This window comes from Clarias gariepinus, chromosome 10, assembly GCF_024256425.1.
Source record: "Clarias gariepinus isolate MV-2021 ecotype Netherlands chromosome 10, CGAR_prim_01v2, whole genome shotgun sequence".
In the NCBI taxonomy this organism is placed as follows: domain Eukaryota; kingdom Metazoa; phylum Chordata; class Actinopteri; order Siluriformes; family Clariidae; genus Clarias; species Clarias gariepinus.
In genome coordinates this window covers 33179945-33202743 of record NC_071109.1, presented here as the reverse complement: position 1 = coordinate 33202743, position 22799 = coordinate 33179945, and the positions used below count along the sequence as shown (strand labels likewise).

The following is a 22799-nucleotide window of genomic DNA, read 5'->3' as shown; positions in this document are numbered from 1 at the left end:
TTTTTTTTTCTCTCTCTCTCTTTTCCCCCCACAGGCCATCAGTGTTTGTGTGTGTGTGTGTGTGTGTGCGCACTCGTTCGCTACATGCAACTGGACTCCACCTGAGCTTCAGGGTTTACACTTTAGAGGGAAGGAGATTTACAGCACGGCCTCAATAAGTTAAAAACTATAGCAAAAGGTTCTCTCTTCTCAAATTGCGCTAGATACATTTACAATAGAACACCTGTGACAAAATAAACCATTCCCCGTATTTAAAATGCTCCCGAAATCCTCATCGTGAATAAAACGACATTTACATGTTTGCGTTATCGCTGTCGCTATTGTTTTTTTACTTGTAAATTAAATACCAGAGGAGAAAAAAAAATCGTTATAATAAAAAAGAGAAAATCATCAGCATCATCATCATATGTTGTTTTTTTTTTTTTTTGGTCACACTACACATTCCAATTAGTTTATCGCTTCTGTAATAACATTTCTCTTTTATAAAATATTTTATTCATACAATCCTTTGTAACTATAGCAACAGTACTGTTAACGTTCGAGTGGCGAGATATCGGACAGATCACCTCAGAGAAGAACAAGAAGTGTAGAAACGAATGCGAAAGGGAAAAAAAAAAAAACGTAAAAAAAAAAAATTCATCGTGGTGTTTAATCTCCTCTTCACACAGCCCGAGGTTCTGTACAGGTTCCGCTTAACATCAATATTGCTGGTCCTGGTCATGTGATCTGCCACGCCCGATCACACCGGCCCATTCACCGCCGCTGCAGCCGCCTCAGACACACACTGCTCCGTCCTGAAACACACACGCACAACATGTTTTGTTCCAACAACAAAATGTTGCGAGACACATTTACTCTGTTGTTTTACTTTAAAGGAAACAAACAACTAGATTAAATTTCTGGAGAAGTGGTGCAGTAGGGGGCGCAATGGAGCACCGTGTTTCGGGAGCGAAGTGCTAAAATGGCTCGGTACCCACACACCCATACGCTTATAAAGATCAAAGTGAGAGCGAGCGAATGTGTGTGAGTAAGAATGGAGGGCGTGGCTTTGTAAAAGACTACAATAGTAAATAGTATTGGTACCCTTAGGCAGGGGTCAGCCACCTTAAACACTTATTCGGACCCGTTTCCCAAAGAAGAAAAAAATTAAAAACTTACGGGAGCCACAAAACACTTTTGGCATCTATAATAAAAATAACACTGCAAATACTGTTTTATTTTTTTTACCTTCATGCTATGTATTAAGGAAAAAAAATTATAGTGTGTTGCATTTATGAAATCAATGAACATACGTCTACAGAGAAAACCACCATATTCTGGACACGCAAAAAAAAAAAAAGCTGTTAAAGGTTACTTCTAAATAGAAAAAAAATACTCCTCGTATTTATGAAAAAAAAAAAAAAAAGCTGTCCGCTCACGTGTTGTCATTCTTTTATCACGTGTACTGGAGCATGCAGTCAGCCGTCACTCTGAATAAAACCCGGAGTCAAAAGGCTCAATGAATCGCGTGCGGGTGGACGTCACACAATGGCGGTTGGGACGCATATTTTGAGCGACAAGAAATTAAACAATTTTACTTTAATGCTACAAGGCCACCAAAATCTTGAAGAAGAAGAATTCAATAGTTTAGAATTTAGAATTATATAAAAATAAATTTAAAAAACCCAAACTTTTATTAAAAACACATTTTTTATTTTCCAAAGCCACACAGAGCGATGAAAGAGCCACACGAGTCTCCGGAGTTTAACCCGCGTGTTGCCGACCCCTGGTATAAGGGAACCCTTAGTGACGATGATGTAACACACACACACACGCGTGCTGTACTCACTTGGTCTCCTCCATGGCAGCTGCGTTCTCTAGAGGACCGTTGAGAACCTCACAGGTAGCTTTCGTTTTCTCTTCTACATGCTTTGCACTGTGAGACACGAGAGTGTGTGTGTGAGAGACAGAGAGATGATTTAAGTCCGAGTCAAAAACTCACTAATGCACTGCTAAATACTGATCGTGTCACACACACACACACACACACACACACACACACTGAGTAACAACTACAAACCCAAAAATCAACCCTCATCTCAGTTAAATCAAGTAACCCTTTAACCCGAGGTTCAACAATCTTCCCACCTGACCAACATCCCCGCCCCCTTAACCCTGAGTGACAGTCCCGTGTGACGACCCTTACCCAGGTTTGGGGCAGTTATTAGCCGTCTCGCTCCTCTCGCCCTCGCTGTCGCTCACCGCGTACTTGGCAGACGTGTCTTCAGAGGTAGATGTGTTCTCCTCCTCACTGAAACAAACACACACACACACACACACAGTACAACGTTTAAATCACCGTCTCGTCCCCTCGCTTAAACACACACACACGCACCCATGCACAGCGGGTGTGGAGCACATTCAAAAACAGCGGAGTAAACAGAAGCGTGTGGGGGGGGGAGGGGCTGGAACCAGACGATGGGGAGGCGCGGAGGCGGAGTTGGGGATAAGATGATGGGGGTGTGTGATGTCACTGATCGGGAGCGGTGTGGATGGGTACGGGCATGTGCTCATCTTCAGTCTGTCTCAATGTCAGGACGTGAACGTGAGTGACGTGGAAGCCGTATCCATGGTTACAGAGTCAGACCTGCCAACCGCAGAGAGGAGGCGCGAAGACGCCACGCCCATTTACGCTACAATAACAACAATAATAATAATAATGAAAGGGGGCATCAGTGGTTTGGGTCTCGTACGTGATTGTGATGTTGCAGCACCTAACAGGGACGTTTACGCTTCATTTTGAAATAGGAAAGGAATACGCCTAGCAATGCCTTAGCAACAGTCACGCCCCTAAAGCCCCTAACCCCACGCCCCTTTTCAGCCACACCCTATGCCCTGTTTCAGGCCACACCCCACCACATTCTGCTACTATTCCCACCCTACCACCTTCGGCCACACCCTGTTCATTTAGCCACACCCCGTCTGTTCTCAGCCCCTGCGGCGGGATGTGAGAACTCGCCATTGGTGCATTTTTTTAAGTTGGGAGAGATTACTAACAGGAGATGGAGGGAAGTGGGCGGGGCTTCCAGTTTAACTCGAGGCTCAAAACCAATATTAAAAACAGCTACACGATTTCAACTCAAAGTGGTCAGCAGGTCTGCTGTGTGTGTGTGTGTGTGTGCTCTAAAGATCACGATTATACCCGATGATGAGCACATGCCTAGTAATTACATGATGAAACCACTGTTATGACTGTGACCTTATAAAACCGAGCTGTAGCCCCGCCTCCTCAACACCCTGCCTCATCGTTATTAAGCGATTTACAGCTTCACCACAAGAGCAGTAGGAGGTTCTCATTAGCACCGCTTCCTGATTTCTGATGTGTGAGAGTGACGGGGAGTCTGTGGTGGTGATGAACCTGAGCATCACGGTATCCTCTCTATAATAAACCAGGCATTAAAATAAACAAATATCTAATAAAGTTAATTACTACAGGAAGCGTGACTGACTGCAGGAGATCAGGGCGTGGCTCGTTATGCAAAGAGGATTAGCGCTCGTTTTATTGGGGGGAAAATGCCTGTTGACTGAAGAACAGGGAACACCTTCACAGGGGGGAGTCGAGGAGCATCATGGGAAAATGTGCAGTTCCTAAAGAAAATTTTTTAAATAATTATTTAGTTTATAATTAAATCAATTGACTCGAAGTGATTGGAGACAGACTGGTTAACGTTGCTAGTTATAAAATAAACAAAAGGATTTTTTTTGTGGTTACACATTATTTTAGCGTGTGTGTGTGTGTGTGCGCGTGTGTGTGCAGCACAGCTAAGTCAGTTGATCAGATAAAAATTTCTGGTAAATATTCCCCTCTAGTAACTCTAGCAAATTTATTTATTTATTTTACTTATTTATTTATTTAATATGATACTAAGGAAACGCTAGTTAGGTGTGTGTGTGTGTGTGTTGATGTTAAAATCTGATGTTGTATGAAGAGGAGACACACACTCGTTATAAAGATTTAAGCCTATATTAAATGTAAACAGTACTTCAGTACTACAGCGCGGCCGGTTGTTGATATTCCCGAGTGTTCGGGTCGTAACAGTGATCACTGAACAGAATGTCGCTGGCTGCGGGTTAGCGGCGGTGTTATTTTATCCCTGACCTGATGAGACACATGCAGATGGAGAAACACAGGTGAGCATGAGTGTGTGTGTGTGTGTGTGTGTGTATGTGCGTGTGGACTGTACAGCGAACATTTAAAACACAGACACTGCTCCTCCTGTACATACCGATAGGATTTCAACACTCTGATCCCCCACGCACGCAGAGAGAGAGAGGAAGCGCATGGTCAACACTCTACTACACACTCCTCATACATACACACACACCTGCCTTTATCTCACACACAATAATAATAATAAAAATAATAATCTCTGTAGTCACATTTACGACAGAGAGAGAGAGAGAGAGAGAGAGAGAGACATGACGTAAGAGAGAGACAGAGACACAAACATGAGATGAGAGAAAGACAAGAGAAAGTGAGAGTTATTCTAGATGAAAAGATGCGAAGCAGATGTGCAGTGAGGCAGACAGATGTGCAGAAAGAGACAGACACGTGTAGAAAGAGAAACCGATACACACAGTGAGCAAATAAATAAAAAAAGGATGTGCATGTTGTGTAGAGCGCGAACGTGTGTGTGTGTGTGTAAGTGAGAGAGGTAATGCGTGTACACACCTCTTGAACACAGCAGTTTCGGTTTTGGCGTCTACAGTAAGGCTGAGCGTTTCCTTCATGGAGCCGTTAGTGACCGTCTCGGTGACGCGGTCCGCCGCCGCCTCCTCGTCCACGTCACAACCTCTGGAATGAACAGCTGGAGGCGTGTCCCACTGCGACGCTCCTGAGAGGACAAGGAGAGAGTAAAATCACAGTCCCACACTCCCCACGTGGACTTTTGTTCTGTCCCAATAAAGCTGTGTGTGTGTGTGTGTGCGCTCACCTGTGGGTGTGTTAACACCTAGAGGGTCTGCCGGCTCTGCGCTCGTCTCCATGGCAACAGGGGAATTGCTCCTCAGGGGGTCCTTGGGACTGCAGAGATCAGACACGTCATCACTTCACATCACCGTGACGACGGCAACGATAAAAAAAAAAAAAAAAAACGTGTCCGTTTAGATGCGTGCAAGTGCGACTGCGGCGCTCGCTCACCTGACCGGTGTGAAGCTCGAGAAGTTGGCCCAGCCCGTTTCCGTGGCGACGGTGTTGGTGGGCGTGCTCCATGAGGAGGGCGAGGAAGTGGGCGGGGCCAACGAACCTCCCGTTTCCATGGGGACGTCGTCAAAGTTGGCCGTCCAGGTGGGGCCTAAAATGACACGACGATGATTAAAAAAAAAAAAAAAAAAAAAAGGAAACTTGATCAGCAGGTGAGAGAGGCTGTGATAACACTTCCTGTTACCTTCTCCACTGTCCACCTCCATACGGTCATCAGCCGCCGGGTTCGAGGACTCGAACTGGTCCCTCTTCACGTCTTCCTCCTCGGAGTCTGTACTCTCCTCACTGTCTGTACTGCCTGAGCTCCTGAGAGACAGACAGGTTGGGGGGGAGGCAGAGAGAGACAGGTATGAGAAGTGATTGTAAAACAAATGACAAGTGGGATGAAAGACAGCAAAGAGAGAGAGACAGACAGACGGACGGAGAGTCAGAGGAAGTGCATGGTCCACACAATATACTGCATCTGTAAATTACCCATAATGCTCCACACTGGCACCACCCACAGTGTGCGCGGGCTGAGCCTCACCTGGAACGTCTCTGAGCCTCGGGAGCGAACGTCACATCCTTCTCGTCCCAGATGTCCTCCTCATCCGAACCCGTGTCCTCAAACTGCTGGATCTTCTCCTTACAGCACGCCTCAAACAGAGCCATGTTGGCCTGGACAACACACACATGGTTTACTGTGTGGATTTCAGTTCCAAAGAAACAGACATAAAAACAAAAACCTACATGTAGGAAAAAACATTAAAAAATTTTTTAAATACATTTATGAAGGTCTGGAGCTCAAATAAAAAAATCTTTTTAAAAGGTGATGGATAGAAAATAAATAAAGCACAAACAAAAATGAAAAAAGATCAGACAACATGGAGTACAAAAAAAAACAAACAGAACAAATTCATAAAAAAAATAAACAAAAGAAAGTTGAACATTTTAAAACATTTAAGAACAATTTAACTACAAAATTTGTATTTCATTTTCATACATTTATTTCTATCTAAAGTGTGTGCCAATAATCAAAACGATCACCGTTACGTTCAAAATCTATCTAAAGGTCACGTGGAAAAGCATTGTGTGTGTGTTTAACTTTAGTGGTAAATACACACACACACAATCAGGTGAACATAAACATTAGCATAAAACAAAGCAGTGTGTGAATATTGTACTCCATTAGTGAGACAGACATGAAACCACATGCATAGTGTGTGTGAGGATGCGGTGCTAAAATAAAACACGTCACATACTTACACTTTCATTTGTATTCAAGGAAAAATTGATGTCTGATATTCTATCAAAGGGAATACTGTGGGGTTAAAGAGAACAGAGTTTAGTTCAGTTAAACCAGTCACACACACACACACACACACAATCCCATTATCCCTCCTCATTAATGAAAAGCACTTTAGTAAGACGGCTCATTAAACATTACACAGATTTCCAGATTAGATCCTGAAACAGTCACAGACTTCTTGGAAATGATTATTTTAGGAATATTCACACAGGATTAGTTTCCCTGATGTGTGTGTGAGAGAGAGAGCATGTGCGTGCGTGTAATATGCTATGGCTTATTGTCTGAACTGCAAGTGCGCCCTCTTGTGGTGTAGTCTCATTCTGCAGAACATTCATTAATAGTTAATTAACTTTTAACCAGTTAAGTTTCAATATCAATTCAATGATAAATGGTTAGTCATTCATTTGTATTCATTTGCTGTAAACAGGATCAGGACTATAAATAAACCTAAATAAATATAATAAAAAAACAACAACTGCCTAATCTTAAAGCTGCAGACACAATCACTGAAGTCGCCTCGTGCGAGCCGGAACATGTCAGATGTCTATCGTCTGGAGTCGTGTTTCTGATAGACGTCTAGAGTGAAGTCTGGTGAGTTAGCGATATGATAAAAATATAACGCTGAAAACTAACCGATGTCACAAGATTATTAGAGATATCTAATACGGTGGTCTGTAAAATAATACCCATAATGCACAGCGCTAAAATGAGTCGCTCTTATTGCAACAGCCACCAAACACACGCAGATTAAAGAATAATAATTCTTAAAACGTACAATTTTTATCAAAAAAATATATTTTTATTTTTTAAATGATGTGTGATATGAATGTAAGGAGTCTCCAGTGTGAGCGCTGTGTAACAGTCAGGGGTGAAGCTGTGACTGTGACCTTCAGGACAGAGGAGTTTTGCGGTTTCACAGATGATCCATGACGTTAAAAAGTGTAAAAAAACAAAACAAAATGTTTTAATTAATAAAAAAAAAAATAAAATAAAATAAGGCAAATCTGGTTTGAATGACTGATGAACAAACCCAGGTGTCGGTTAGTAGATTGAGGTTTCCTACGCAGAAAGCAGTGATTTACCCGAAAATGAAACGTAGGACCGTAACCCTCATTTTTACGTCAGGCGTGATCGATCAGCTGAGTCCGTGCGCTGGAGCCGCGACGCTAACGTCGCTAACAAGTAAAGGAAATGAGTATACAGCCTCCAAATTAACTCGTCACGCTAGTCTCATGTGTGACGTGACCATGTTAAGCTCGAGGCTGTATTCATGACGGTTAACTCTAAATTAGCTCCGGGCGCGTCTCGTCTTGTCTTGTCCTGATTGCACGTCTGAGTACGGGGTTAGCGCCCTCTACACTTCATTTTCGGTTTAACTCCCCATTGAATCTGAATGCGTTTCGGGTCGTGACCCCTGATCATCCCAGGCAGCCCAGAAGCACCATAAACCCTCCACCCAAACCCCACCCCGCCCCCAAAACCCCGTGTGAGAGAGGTAAGGATCATGCAGGATGAGTACTCACTCCACCACATCGTCCTGATCTGCAAACTCTTCGTCATTGAAGCCGAACTGCTCAATAAAATTGGACGTCATTTGTTGCATCTGATAATCAGAGAAGGCCTGGCAAAGCCCAGGACCAGCGATAATGATATAGTCTCGAGGGAAAGACAACTTTAAATGTTTCATTTCACCACACACACACACACACACACTCATGCAGAGGTTAGCCCTAATCAAACACCAGTTTAGTAGAAGAACATCACACTTTAGTGTTTTACACTCAAACACAACTTTACAATATTAGTGTTGTATTATATAACAAATTTAAACACACACACACTTTTCCCAAACAAACCTAAGAGAAATGAATTAATAAATAAATTAATAATCAGTCTCCTCTTTAAGTAACAGCAGAAACGTTAGTGGTTTGGGCGTCACTGAGACGTCTTAAAAGTTCTTCAGCTCTCCGTCTGCGGAGGAACCCTCTGAGAGTCTATACAGAACGCTACAAAAGAGTTTTGTTTTTTGTTTGTGTAAAACATTCCTTTGGAAGCCAGGAACCCTTGAGGAACCCTTGAGGAACCCTTGAGGGGCTCCAAGACAGCACATGGTTTAGCTGTTTCTGTCCGAGTCACACTGTGGGCATTTAATAAAATCTCTTCTTTTTGATAAAAGCATAAATAAGCAGCACGAGTAATCAGATCTGGGGTTTTTTTTTTATTACACACAAACATACATCCAAACTCATTAACCCACATTATGGCATGGTGGTGCGGGTGGCTTTTACCACTCATTTAGCTCTGCCCCTAGTGGACGCTCTTATATTACATGCATTATTGCAAAGATCCGAAGTAAAATCAGTTAAGGGTTCTTTAAGGGTTTATTAAGGGTTCTTAGCCTTCTAAAAAAGTTTTTTTTTTTTTTTATAATGCCAAATCGTTTAAAGCTGGAAAAAACTGAATAACAGAACATCACCTCAAAGTGAATTTAAACATAATATAATAATAATGATCATGTTGGTGATTATTGGTGCATCATCACTACACTTTAATGAAAACGTAACGTTTGTACAGGAGTGTTGTGACGGAGCTGAAGCTCACGGTGTTACCTGCTGCAGGGACGAGTCGTGGTGAAAGCCGCTGTCTTTAAAGTCACCCTCGTCATCACTTGAGGAGTGAATGTGATGTGTGTTTACCTGCGGAACAAAAAACACACAAAAATAAATACAGTACCAGTCTTTTTGCAACAGCAACCCTGAACAACACACATAACACGTAGGATAAAAACAGAGCTACAACAATCTGACTTAGAAAACAAACCAAATCCATCAAGCGCTTACAATTTTGTCTGGATCAGGACACAAACACTGCACAATCGCTTCCATCTAACTTTATTTATTAAAAAGAAAACAAAAAGACCTACTTAAAAGAAGCAAATGTAAAAATATAGCTGCTAGCAACAATGCCCATTGCACCATTTTTTTATTTTTTTTTTTACTCTCTACTCCTGTTATTTTCTTGTGCCTGATTTCTAAGCTTTGGCAATACGAATGTAAATATTTGTCATGCCAATAAAGCAACTTTCGAATCTTCAATCTACACAATGATGTCATTTAATGTGATGTCATTACAGGAAGTTATTAGCCACATAAGTTTAAAGCATCATCATCATAGAGGCCCGGTTTGTTGGCGATCGTATAAATCCTCTAGGAGGGGGAGTACATCAACATCCATTGAGGTGCGTTTTGCAACCGTCCCAAAATAACCGACTTCCTGTTGACTAGAGCTGATGACATGCAGAGCAAAAGTTGTTCACCTCATTGAGATATAAATGTTTACCGGGTTCCGTATGTATATGTGCAAGTGTGTGTGAGGTATGCAGCAAAATCTGAGCGTGTGTGCTGATTTTTGTTGAGTGTTTGCGCTTGTTAAGACCCCAACAGGGTCTGGGATAGTGAGAGAAAAACAATTATCCTTACAAGAACAAGAGAGCCCTTCACACACTATGATGACATCAGGCTGATGTCATAGTGCTTGGGCCCAAATGAGAAATAAATTCACCTTAAAGTAAGAAAGTAAAAAGTTGGTAAAATTTACAAAAAAGGAAAAAATAATTGATTTGCTCTAAGAAAATTACAAATAAACGTTACTATTAATGATATCATGTTACCCAGACAAACATTCTTTTATCCTTTTAACACACACACACACACACACACCACTTACTAAATCTACAGTGTTTTTCTTGTTCGTGTCCGCTAACTGCCCCGAGGTAAACGCCTCCCATCTCTCCCTCTCGTCCTCCTGGAGTTCTGTAACACACACACACACTTTATTAATCATATACACACACACACGTTCTAGACATTTAGAAGTGCCCTAAGTTGGTCGTCTAACTCGATGAGGTCACATGGTCACTGCAAAGTTTACCGAGCAGTCTGCTCTTACTTTATTAATGTTATCGCTTTCAGCCTCGAACCCCGGACACATCCACTTCTCTATAGGATTGTTGCCATGGTTACAGGGGGAAAACGGGTTATCTCGCCTTGTCGCTTTTAATTAAAAACATTTCCACGCCGTGGCCCTTAAAAAAAAAAAAAGGTCTCGGCACAAACCCACGCCGCTGATGGTGCGACGGGGGAAGTGTAAACACGAGCTTCGGCTAGACCGTTGCCATGGTTACAGAGCAGGTATTTATATGGTGGGGGATGTAGATGTTAGGGAAAAAAAGAAAAAAAGGGATCGAAAAGTGAGCTGTGACGCAACACTCAGGATACAGATACAGGATACTGACGCACGGTTCAGATCTAACGAGGGTTACTGCGGGTCAGACAGACACGGGAAGTGGGACGCGTGAATACCTGAGATCAGCTGCTGGATCTGAGTGCCGTTCGGACCTTTATCGCTGTTGTGTACTACTGAGTTAGCGATTCTGGTGAGATGTCCCATATAACCTCTCCTACGGCCTCCTTCAGCCCTGAGAGACAAAGAAGGGAGATGTAATTAGAGACACAATGGAAAAAGTGAAGTACGCACAAGAAAGAAAAAGAAAGAAGGATGCAGACAGAGAGTGGGTGAAGTACGCACAATAAAAAAGAAAAAGAATCAAAAAGAGAGCATATAACAAAGGAGAAAAACAGAGTGAAATAAAAAAGGGGAAACAGTGAAAACAAATTAGGAGCGAGAGAACACGTTCACATATACAGTATAATTGTGTGTGTGTGTGTGTGTGTGTGGAGTGATATAAACTGTGACTCACTGCTCCTTCTCGTTGGAGCTCCAGGCCTCCAGGATTCTCTGTACCAGCCGACACTTCTGAAACATCTGTGGACACACACACACACACACACACACACAATACAGCACGTCCATCAACTGGTACACGTGTCTCTGTGCGATTTGGAAGTTCCTGCAATAACGAACTGGATTCCATTTGAAGTTAATCTCCTGTTATACCGAACTTTCAGCCTCCTAACACACAGTATGAGTACAGATCAATCCCTGCTATCTGTTATCACCCAGATGAGGATGGGTTCCCTGTTGAGTCTGGGTTCTCTCAAGGTTTCTTCCTATTTCCATCTCAGAGAGTTTTCCCCTCAGAACCGTCACACTCGGCTCGCTCATCAGGGACGATCTGATCTGATCATTCTGATTGATACTCGTTCTCTCACACACGTCCATAAATTTTCTTTTGATTCTGTAAAGCTGCTGTGCGACAATGACTGTTGTTAAAAGTGTTTTATACACAAATAAAACAGAACTCACATGTGTGATGAGGATGTTTTCTCGGACCGGCTCCTGATCTTCCTCCCGGTTAATCTCGGCGTCGCTCTGGGTCGGGGGCATGGCTAAGATCATCGCTATACAGATTTCCACTTGTATGTGCAGGAAGTTATTCCAAATGTATTTAAAATACATATCCTGGAAACACACACAAATACACCTTCTATTTATTATCTCTTTAGCTTATTAAAAATGTAAAATAATGTCCTGGTATAAAACCTTGATCCTCAGTTTCCGTGTGTGTGCGTGCGTGAGTGAGAGAGAGAGAGAGAGAGAGAGAGAGAGAGAGAGAGAGAGAGAGAGAGAGAGAGAGAGAGAGAGAGACTCACGAGGATGATTCCCAGCATGTTGAGGTTAATGAGTTCCTGGTTGATGATGTGTGTGTTGGTCTGCAGAAGGCTGGCCACCAGTCTCACCACGTTGAGACGTGTGTTTCCCACCGGCGGATCCAAAACGCCCCACGTCGTCTTCAACACTGTTTTCTGAGTTCACAAAAAGAATTTAAACAAGCTAGTTAGCCAACGTACATTGTTTACATTCCCAGGCTCTGTCTGATCAGGATAACTTAACCTGTGAAAACTTCGGCTTTCATTTTTTTATTTTAATGTTTGTTTTTGTGGTGAACAAACCCAGACCTTGGGAGGTTCCAGGAGCAGCTGATGGAAGTCTTTCAGTCTGGGTCTGACCGCGTCGAGGATGCTCTGATTAACGGAAAAAGACGGGTGGTTCATTCCAGGAGGACAGAGATCCAAGTGACCCTCGAACCTGCACAAACATCAGACGTGCTCACAAATGTTTTCATCTTTAAGTGATTAAGTCTGAAAGGGATAAAACAGCACCCCTACGGTCTCTAATGGGAAGAACAAAGTGACACGACTGACACGCTGCAGGTCACTTACGCTGGTCTCCGTGTCTCGAAGAGTGTGAGGAGGATCTGGATCACACTGACTATAGCAGAATCATTCTTCTCTCTGTCAAAGATATTGGACAGCAGCTGCTCTACAGTCTCTTGTCTGGGGGAGAAACAGCAACGGGGTTAATGTCCTCACATCACTACATATGTGTGTATGTGTGTGTCTGTGCGTGTGTGCGTGTCTGTGCGTGCGTGCGTGTCTGTGCGTGCGTGCGTGTCTGTGCGTGCGTGCGTGTCTGTGCGTGCGTGCGTGCGTGTCTGTGCGTGTCTGTGCGTGCGTGTCTGTGCGTGCGTGCGTGCGTGTCTGTGCGTGCGTGCGTGTCTGTGCGTGTGAGAGAAAGAAAGAGAAGGACGTACTTCTCCAGTGTGGCAAGCAGAGGGTCAGGCTCTGAGGAACCCTGCACCTGGAACATCTGATCCCTGCTCAGACGAATGATCTCACACAGAGACTGAGACGCATTCGAGTGCCTCTGTGAGAAAATAATAATAAAATCAATAAACAAATAACATGAAAGAAAAGAAATACACAGATCTGTAAAGTTTTCTTGTTCAACAACAATAAAAAAAATTTAACATTTCTTTTCCACTTGATTAAAAACAATAATATCAATATCATAAACTGTTCCTCTGAGAAGCTGTGTGTCTCGCTGTATATTACAATAACTTTTACAAAACTGACTAAAACTAATACAATCTGATTTTAGGGTTTGTTTCCTTTTTAAGACGTCAAATGTATTTTTCTGTTTTAACTCATCCCTTGACGTGTTAGTAAACCTGTTAAACAGTTAATATACATTCACATTATACATTGTGTGACTGTGACCATACCTAACTGCCATCTCTCCTCTTTTTCTCTTTCCCCCCCTTTCTTTTTCCTCTCTCCTCCTGTCCCCCCCTTTCCTCTCTCTCTCTCTCTCTGTCGAGCTACACATGTCGTTCCTGAGCTGCCAGTGATCCAGACCCCTTTGCCCTCCGGACCTGTCTGACCCATCCTGGTGCCCCGCTTCTGGCTGAAGATCTCGTCACATGGATGCCCCGTCTGGTGTCTGGGGATGATTCTCTCTACCTAGAAAATGGTTCTGGCCTTGACTGGTGCTGGCAGTTGACTGTTTCTCTGGGGACAGTTCGATTGTTCAGGACTGGAACTTCTTACAAGTCTACCTGGGTCTTCAATAACTACCTGGACTCCATATTAACATCAATTAACATCAGCTATTATAGCTGAACTGCCTCCCACCCTACACACTGTATAAATGCAGATCATTTACTGCTTTCTGTTTCACCCAGATGAGGATGGGTTCCCTGTTGAGTCTGGTTCCTCTCAAGGTTTCTTCCTATTACCATCTCAGGGAGTTTTTCCTTGCCACTGTCGCCCTCGGCTTGCTCACCAGGGACAAACTGACCATTTTGATTCATACAAATTCACATTTCATACAAACTTAAATAATTATTTTGACTATGTAAAGCTGCTTTGCGGCAATGAAAATTGCTAAAAGCGCTATACAAATAAAATTGAATTGAATTGAATTGAATTAAACCTGCAGACTGTGACACTTACACAGGTATCATGTAACATGGTATTTTTATCATCTCTACAGGAAATAAAAACTGACTCACGTCCTCGTCCTGAGAGGGCTGGACCATGTCAACCAGCCGCTGGATCACCTTCTCCTCGTTCAACCACTAAGGTAACACACACACACACACACACATTAATATACATATTAAAGTACCAGAAAAAAAAAGTGTGATTGGACAGAGGAAAAAGCAAGGGGTGAAGTGAACACGCGTGCGTGTGTGTGTGTGTACAATATACAGTTTCTCCTCCATCAACTTGGGTGTACAAGTTAATAAAGGAGAAAGTGGTGTGGGGCAGATTTGCGAATGTTGGACTGTGATTGGACAGTGGTGTCAGTGTGGAGTGGTGGTGAAGGGCCTCCTCACGTTTAAAACATCTTGTCGGAGCTGCTGAGGCTCGATGCAGGTGAGCATCCTGAGCAGGAGGTCCATGATGGCTGAGGTTCCTATGTGCTTAATCATCAGATCCACAAAGTCTTCTCTCTTTCTCAGGAACTCCACAATCTACACACACAGTTTAATTTAAATGTTTTTATAAAATCACATTTAATGATCAATTTTTTTCCCCTCAGCAGACAGACAGACAGAATCTTACTATGCTGGAGTTAATTACACATTGATGCTCTGAAGTTTCTCAGAGAGGACGCCCCCTAGTGTTCGATTCCTCTTATACCACAGGTCGAGTGACGTCACACAGTTTATTCGTAGTTAAACCAAGTTCTTCACGTTGTTACTGAGATTATAGCAACTATAAACACATGTTCTCTCACTGGCCATTAATTTATTTATCCATCCATCTAACTATCCATCTATCTATCTAAGCAAGCAATTAAACAAAATCACAGCTTAACAACGTAACCAAGAAACCACAACAGCAGTGTGAATTTCTCTGTCCTGAAGATGTCAGAAAAAATTTAAATGGATAGAGTTGAAACAATGAAGATCCTGCAGTCTCACTGAGCAATGAGGCTATTTCCACGGGAAAAGAGAAAGAGTTTAAACTAAATACAGTATAACTAAAGAGCTGGCAGAAGCTGGACTGGAGAAGCTTCATTTGAGTCTCAGCTGAACTTTGGGATGTCTTTCTGCACAGAATGAGGGTTGTGGAATTTGTCCCCGTTAACATACACTGTACTCACACTCAGTGAGAAACGTCACGGTCGATGTGCAGGAAAACTTACAACGACCTGAACCTATTGACCTTTTTCGATTTATGACAGACTTATGACAAGAAAAAAAAAAGAAAAGAAAAAAACATCCCCCTTCATAGATTTTATTGTTACACAAGAATTACTTTACCAAAAAAGAAAAAAAAAATGAAATAAACTGATACCATAGAAACAATAACATACTTGAAGAAGTACATTAAAGAAGTAATCACTTCTTGACTTAATCATCACTTAAATCAGATGCTGTGGATTCGGTCATTTTAGGAAAGTTTAAACTTTTATGTTTACAATCCCAGTGATTATTAGTTAGTACACCAGGCGGCGACAAAAGTACATTTCAGTAAAACAGTTACGGGGTTAGAGATGAGGATTTTAAACAGGCTGGTTATGATACACTTGGGCTTTAACTCTGGAGCCAAACCGGTCACACTGTATCAGTCTGATTTACAAACCGGAGGACGCTGCTCTCACCTGCTCCGGCTTCCTCCCGATGAGGATGCTCAGCACTTTGCTGAAGAAGCTCGCCAGCAGAGGGTTGAGTGGCGGCTCGTTCTGCAGGAACCCGTACAATTTCATGAGTAAACTCTCGTCCTCGCCCAACCGGTCGTTAATCTGACCAACGTCTGATGTCAGGAGCTCGCAGGATATGTTTGGGTACCTGACAAGAGTACAACTTAAATTTTATTTTATCCTTTCAATACAATGCAAAGAGAACACTGTACACTTACACACAGACAGGCAGATACTGAAACACTTTAAACAATCAGCAGCATCAACAGTTTCTACCTCAGTTTTGTTCTGTTACTAAAATCCTCCAGCTGGTCTTTACTTTAGACATTAATGTACACTTCCTTTTAACTCTTCTCCTCCCACGTACTTTATAGACGCCACAATAATCCAGCCTGGTTTGGGGGAGGAGCTTGTACTGACACTACAGTAAGAGCGAAACACAAACGCGAACCGAGGACATTAGATTAGCATCTGTAAAACCTCAAACACCATATTAATAAGTCACTTCCTGTGTGGGAGAGCACTGAGGGTTTGAAGAGAGGCACGGGACACTGGCTTTTCTCAGCGCTCACACACACACACCTGTGGTTTTAAACGTTAAAGAATGACCCGCTGCATACAGATTTCATCAGCAGTTCCAAAATAAGATTTGAGAAATATATATAAAACGTCATGTGACTACAGCTGGTCCTGCTTCCTGTCTGTCTAAGGTTCGAGCACTGCTGTGGGTTAAAGGTCGATGTGAACAGAGACGCTGCTATAGAGGTGTACAGCGAGCAGAAGTACAGAGGTGTGAAGATCTCACTTGTATTTAACTTTCTCCTCCACGTCGTCGTTCGGCTCCTGCGTGATAAAGCCCACCAGGTCCTCCATGCACTGCGGCCGGATAAGGAAGTCCACCAGCTTGTGGTTCTGCGCTTTACACTCCTGCAGAACGTCCTCCTCGTCCATCACCTCCCTCAGGGTCACGTCCTCTTTGTCAAGGAGCGTGTCGATGTGAGAGGTGGTGTGCAGGTCAAACTTCCAAAACATGGCGCTTCTGTAGACCCCACACACACACATACACACACACACAAATCACACCATCAGACTTAAATTGTTTGAGCTTTGATTGTTCACGTAAAACTAATTAAATGTGCTACATTAACTATAAACATACTTATTATTTTTAAGGTCATGAGTTTAAACCCCAGCCCCACCGAGCTCTCAGGCCCTCGCCCTCTACCTGCTCAGGGTCTGATCTGAAAACCTGCTAAATGCCATGAACCTTATACAATTATACATCAAATTCAAATTTTTTTTGTCACATACACAATCATACAGAGTACAATATGCAGTGAAATGATTTTGTGCGACCACAGAGTCGCGACGGCAGCCACCTAACCGGCGCCATCATACATCTTTGTCTGGCATAAATATCAATGCTTATATTAACATGTGAAGTTGATTCTATACATTTTAGTACATAAATGCAATTGAATCATTTTTTTAAATGCTAAACACAACTTGGATGTTTTTTTTAAATCAGCATTTTATTGTATAAATATCTGGAGAGAAATTTATTAAAATTTAGTTTTTTAATGTTTAAATTTGTGTATTTACACAGAGATGGTTTAAAAAGCAAAAACTATAAACAAACAGTGAACTTTAATATACAAGTTTATACATGTATAGATACACATAGATCAGCAGAAGTTAATGACCACGCCCCTAATGTTGAGAAGTTCACTATTTTGCCACCAAATCACCCATGCTCTGTCGAGGCCCGGACTCCACCAGACCTCCTGAAGGTGTGTGTGCGTGTGTGTGTGTGGTATCTGGAACCGAGCCATCAGTAACAGATCGTGTTTCTTCGTCAGAGTAATGTGTATGTGAATGAACCTGAGGTTTCCCATCACAACATCGCTCCAGACCGTTACACTGACTCCGCCCACTCGCCTTCTTCCCATAGTTCATCCTGGCGCCATCTCATCATCCACATAGCGTAAAAAAAAAAAAAAAATCCACCTCCTTCTTCTATTGTCAGCATGCACACCCTGACCGCTCTTTAGTGACGCAGCTACACACACACACACACAACAACCTGCCATGCACCGTGTGTCCCGTCTCCTGTCCATCAGGACCAGCGTCCACCCTTTTACCCCCAGGACCCTGTCATCGGTTCCTTTTTTCTTGGAGCATTTTCAGTAGGTCTTGACCCCGAACATCCCATAATGCCTAGTTTTTTTGGAGACGTTCTGACCCAGTCATCTAGACATCACGATCCGACGTGTCAAAGTCACTCAGATCCTTACACACAACGGTTTCTCTGCTCCATCAACGTTAACACCTGACTGATTACTTTTCCACGTTTCAACGAGTTAATCAAAGTTATACCTAATCAGTGTGTATCTAAAATCAAAATTTAGTCAGATATTACCACTATTTATAGCAGCATACCGCAGACTAAACGCTGTTTGTGTGATGGTGATTTGTTGATGAGGTCAGTGTGGTCCTACCTGAGCGTGATGGAGCTCAGAGGGTAAAACTATTCTGATTAAAAAGAAAATAACACTGAAGCTCTTTGGGACTTCTGGCCCATTCCAGGCACTGCAGGTACGAGAAAGAGAGGCTGAAGAACGACACACCTCGGCCACGGACACACACTCAACACACACCTGTAAAACAATTAAAAAAAAATTGCATGATCAGATACAGATTTTAATATTCACTCAAATATCCCCTAGCATTTTAATCAGTAAAACAAAAGTTAAGCATGCTTTGAGATGTTTACCAATTAATCACAAACATCTGGAATATGCAAATATAATAACCAACACTGAACAACTGATGAAAAGGAGGGGGAAAAAAATCACTATTACAAAAGATCTTATAAATAAAATATTATTCATCATAATTTAAAAAAGAAAGATTAATTAATTAAATGAATACAGCGCATCATTCACAGTTAATTAATTCTATTAATTAATGATGGACTCCTGCAGTAATCTCTAATTGTTTTAGTGCTCAGACACATTGTGTACAGCTCAGCCCCGGGGGCACAACCATATTACACTTCAGGACTTTGTTAAATCTGTTAAACGCTAGTGAGATATGGTGCAGCTCTACCTGCGTTCCAATATAACACACACAGACTCGTGCCCTGAAAGGAGCCGAGAACCTACAGACAGCGCAGATGAGAAAACACAGACTCAAGTTTAATCTAAACTAAAAGATCAGAATGTGGAGGTGACATTTATTATACGAGTTACATACGTTGCTTAATAGATGTATTGTATAGAACACCTTCTGTGCAAATATACACACACACACTACTGAACATCAATACACAGAAGAGGACTGACAGACAGATGAACAGAAAGACAGACAAATAGAGACAGACGGCTAAGAAACGGGCTGCATTCCAAATGCCAATTTTGTATAATTTTTTACTAATAAATTGATAAGTCTCCTCATTGTATAAAACATTTACATATGTGCTTTTATTACATTACACACTCATCAATTTCTACACACTTTTGCCCCGGTGCAGTATGGGAACGCAATGTCTCAGGGTGAAAAATGCTGCACCATTAATTACATAATTGAAATCACACCTGTCCGAATATTTAAATCACAAACGCCTACAATTTATTAGAGGTAATAGACACAGAGTCTGACATTTACGCAGTTTTTATACAAAATATTTAATTATGATACATAAATATTGGTAAACATCCTCTTTATGAGATCGTTTTTGCCTTTATTTGCTGTTAGCCTCGATAAATAAATTTAATTAAACACAACATTTAATAATTACAGATCGCAGCTTGAATCGCAATGTGATTCTTAACCATGAATAAAACAGGTTATGTCGCACCTTTCACCAGCACGGTACTTTGTGTCTCTCTCTCTAACAGTAGCGTATATAAGTGCATTTATAAGGCTGTGCTCATTCTAACGCATTAAGGTTTCCATAGTAACAGCTACTTTACTAGTTAGACTAAAGGACAAGAGTCGACACGGTGAAGCGTTCTGTGTGATAGATCCGTTTCTGTAAGATCAGTGGAAGGAGTCTCTAGTGTCAGCGCATCTGCGTCTTCACGACTGAGAAGTTTATGTGGTTCCTCAGTAAAGCAACAAACGGTGATTTTTTTTTTTCAGTTATATTGACTTGAAAGAAAGAAAAGAAGATAGTTATTTCAGGAAGCGAGCGTTTATAGCTGCTATAGCGCAAGTGACAACAGGAACTCACACTTACACATATAATATAATCATTTTAAACCTTGTGTGTATATCAGAATACAGGAACACTGCAGGTTATTTTATTATTCTGTACAGTATATTCTGCCAGTGATATGAAATATTACAATACGCATAAAATACATTTAAATATTATGCGCAACTGAATTATAGTGGAATCAAATAATACATAAAAACTCAGCTGTAGTTTATAATAAATAAATTAAATTTAATTTCTCTCCGCTGTCACAGCCTCCTCAGAACTACACCTAGCATGCTAAGCTAACACCAGCTAACTGTACTAGCTCACACAGCTAACTGCAGAGAAGTCTAGAACGCGTAAAATCCGTTAAATAAGTATTTAATGAACCGAGTCTCGTATATTCTAGCGGATTTTAAATGCTATGAAGACTTTGAGTTGTTCTGTGTGATGGTAAATTACCGAGGCCCCGGCATTAGCTTCTCATGCTAATGCTAACGCTAGTTACGTCAAAGTTACTGACAGACCGGCCCTGTTAGCATTAGCGGCGTTTGGCTAATGTGTTTTTAATATTTAAGCCAAATATTCTGTAAAGTGTTAGTTTTGTCGATCATACTATATTGATTACGAAACTTTGAAAAATCTATTCTGGAAAATAATCTAAATACGGTTTATAAAATTCACCGGCTACGTTGACAAACTTAGCCAGACTGTGCCCGTTTCTAAATCACTCCACCTTCACTACACATGCGCACTACAGACTACATTATCTAACGTTATTGCGAGTACCCTACGTAAGCCCAGTGCTGTGGATTTGGGACACCGCATTACACTAATGACGCTAACGTTAGTTGAAGTCTTAACCCTGGACTGCTAAGGAAGAACCAATGCTAAGCTCCCAAAGCTAGCTCAATGATTAGCCTTGCTAAGCATGCTAAGCTAAGCTCTTTCCCGTGGCCAGAAAACGAGAACTGTACAAGACAAAAAAAGAAAGAAAAACAAGTTACGTTACCGATTAAGAGTGATTAAGATCCCGACATGAAGCTCCGGGGGAACTCTTAAGATAAAAGTGTGACCAAAAAAAATAAATAAAAAAGTACAAACATACGGTTAGTGGTGAAAAATAAACTGTTGACGATAACAAGAGGTTCTGACAGGCGCCAAAAAACACACACACAGAGAGATATAGCCTCAGCACCGAGACGGGACTTTTCAAGATGGCGGCGTCACTAACCCCCTTCCCCCCGCGGCACGGACACCGACCTGTCAATCAAACCGCGTTCTGAAAGCTCATTGGTCTACACGCATTTCCCTCCGAACACAACTTTTAACAAACGTGTAAGCGAGTAAAATAGTTTTAAAATCAATTGATTATTAAATATACGCTACATGGTAATGGATACTACGCGCAATATGTTTATACGCATGTTAAAAAAAACAGAACCAGAACAGAAACATAGACACGCCCACATCATTAAGAACCAATGAGCTTCCCGGTTGGTAGAGAAATCCCGATTCTGATTGGCTGTTACAATTTTTTAATCACCACGCAACGGCCCGCCTTCGAAAAGTAAAAGCTTAACCGCATTAAAACTACCGTTTTTCATTCATCACGAGAGAAGGATACCTCACCGATTTTTACTCGAGCGCGAGTCATGGCGGTTCCGGTGTAAATCCACGGCACTGGTCCCTCGGCGCGGCGGCACACGGCGCAGTAATCTCGGGGAAGATTGTGTCGACGCTCGATTTCGAATTCGCACGGAATGTTTTTTCTTGCTTATTTTGCAACGCCCTGGCAACAGCGTGACGTCACTGACTGACATAGAAGCTGACCAATCAGCGGCCAGGGATTGGTCAGTTGACGCCTGAAGCAGTTAACCTCATTATAAACTTACATATTATTATTATTATTATTAATTATTGTTGTTTTTGTTTAATTATTATTATATTTTATTCGTAAACAAAAAAACAATAATAATAATAATAATAGTAACTTTTAAAAATGCGAAATTAAATAATAGATTCTTTTATTTTTCCTAAAAAGATTTTTTTGCATCGTACCATGAACAGAGGTGCTACATAAAGATTTTTAGGTCAAAGTGTTTTTAAAAAATGTTACGAAAAAAATAATAATATTAAAAAGAAGTGTTTATCTTATCGGCAAAAAATAGCTTTTGGTTTAGAGCTCTAGAAATACCACAGCATTCACTCACTCTCACTCCTCATCTACACCGCTTTATTCTATGTACAGGGTCACGGGGGGCCTGGAGCCTATCCCAGGAGACTTGGGGGACAAGGCGGGGTACACCCTGGACAGGGTGCCAATCCACTGCAGTGTGCTCCACACCCACTCACACTACAGGCAATTTGATTCGCCTGTTATCCTAATCTGCATGTTTTTGGACTGTTGGAGGAAACCGGAGTACCCGGAGAAAACCCACCAATCACAGGGAGAACATGCAAACACATGCACACAGACCCCGAGGCGGGAATCAAGCCCGGACCCTGGAGGCGGGAGGCCATTAATTCTGAATTGGCTGTTAGAATTTTTTTTAAATAATTGCACAACAGCCAGCCTCGAAAAGTAAAAGCTAAACACTACTGTTTCTCACTCA

The 22799-nt window shown here is 41.9% G+C and overlaps 1 protein-coding gene across 4 annotated transcripts; it reads right to left on the bottom strand.

Moving 5' to 3' along the window:
• Positions 1-409: 409 nt before the first annotated feature.
• ppp6r3 (protein phosphatase 6, regulatory subunit 3) lies at positions 410-21979 on the bottom strand. Of its 4 annotated transcripts, none has more exons than XM_053506587.1 (25): positions 21817-21979; positions 18482-18640; positions 16789-17022; positions 15945-16131; positions 14671-14808; positions 14344-14409; positions 13084-13196; positions 12713-12826; positions 12449-12578; positions 12143-12295; positions 11796-11951; positions 11290-11354; positions 10892-11007; positions 10257-10342; positions 9140-9226; positions 8054-8151; positions 6488-6542; positions 5769-5899; positions 5427-5548; positions 5180-5333; positions 4974-5062; positions 4712-4874; positions 2186-2290; positions 1829-1915; positions 410-794 (listed from the first exon to the last, which is right to left on the bottom strand). In XM_053506587.1, the coding sequence occupies exons 3-25, from the start codon at positions 17013-17015 to the stop codon at positions 740-742; spliced, it is 2697 nt and encodes an 898-aa protein (XP_053362562.1). In that variant the 5' UTR covers positions 17016-17022; positions 18482-18640; positions 21817-21979; the 3' UTR covers positions 410-739. The 4 variants fall into 4 exon arrangements, with proteins under 4 accessions (XP_053362562.1, XP_053362561.1, XP_053362563.1 ...); XM_053506586.1 differs by lacking the exon at positions 21817-21979 and adding an exon at positions 21197-21420; XM_053506588.1 differs by lacking the exon at positions 21817-21979 and adding an exon at positions 21197-21420 and having other exon boundaries at positions 8054-8133.
• Positions 21980-22799: the final 820 nt, after the last annotated feature.

What these genes read in the sequence shown, in the direction of transcription:
- ppp6r3 (XM_053506587.1), bottom strand. Translation starts at nt 17,015, where the DNA reads ATGTTTTGGAAGTTTGACCTGCACACCACCTCTCACATCGACACGCTC. An exon ending in AGCCCTCTCAGGACGAGGAC is followed by an intron (nt 13,197 to 14,343) that starts GTGAGTCAGTTT and finishes ATTTTCTCACAG; the next exon opens with AGGCACTCGAATGCGTCTCA. An exon ending in ACGACTCGTCCCTGCAGCAG is followed by an intron (nt 8,152 to 9,139) that starts GTAACACCGTGA and finishes GGGCTTTGCCAG; the next exon opens with GCCTTCTCTGATTATCAGAT.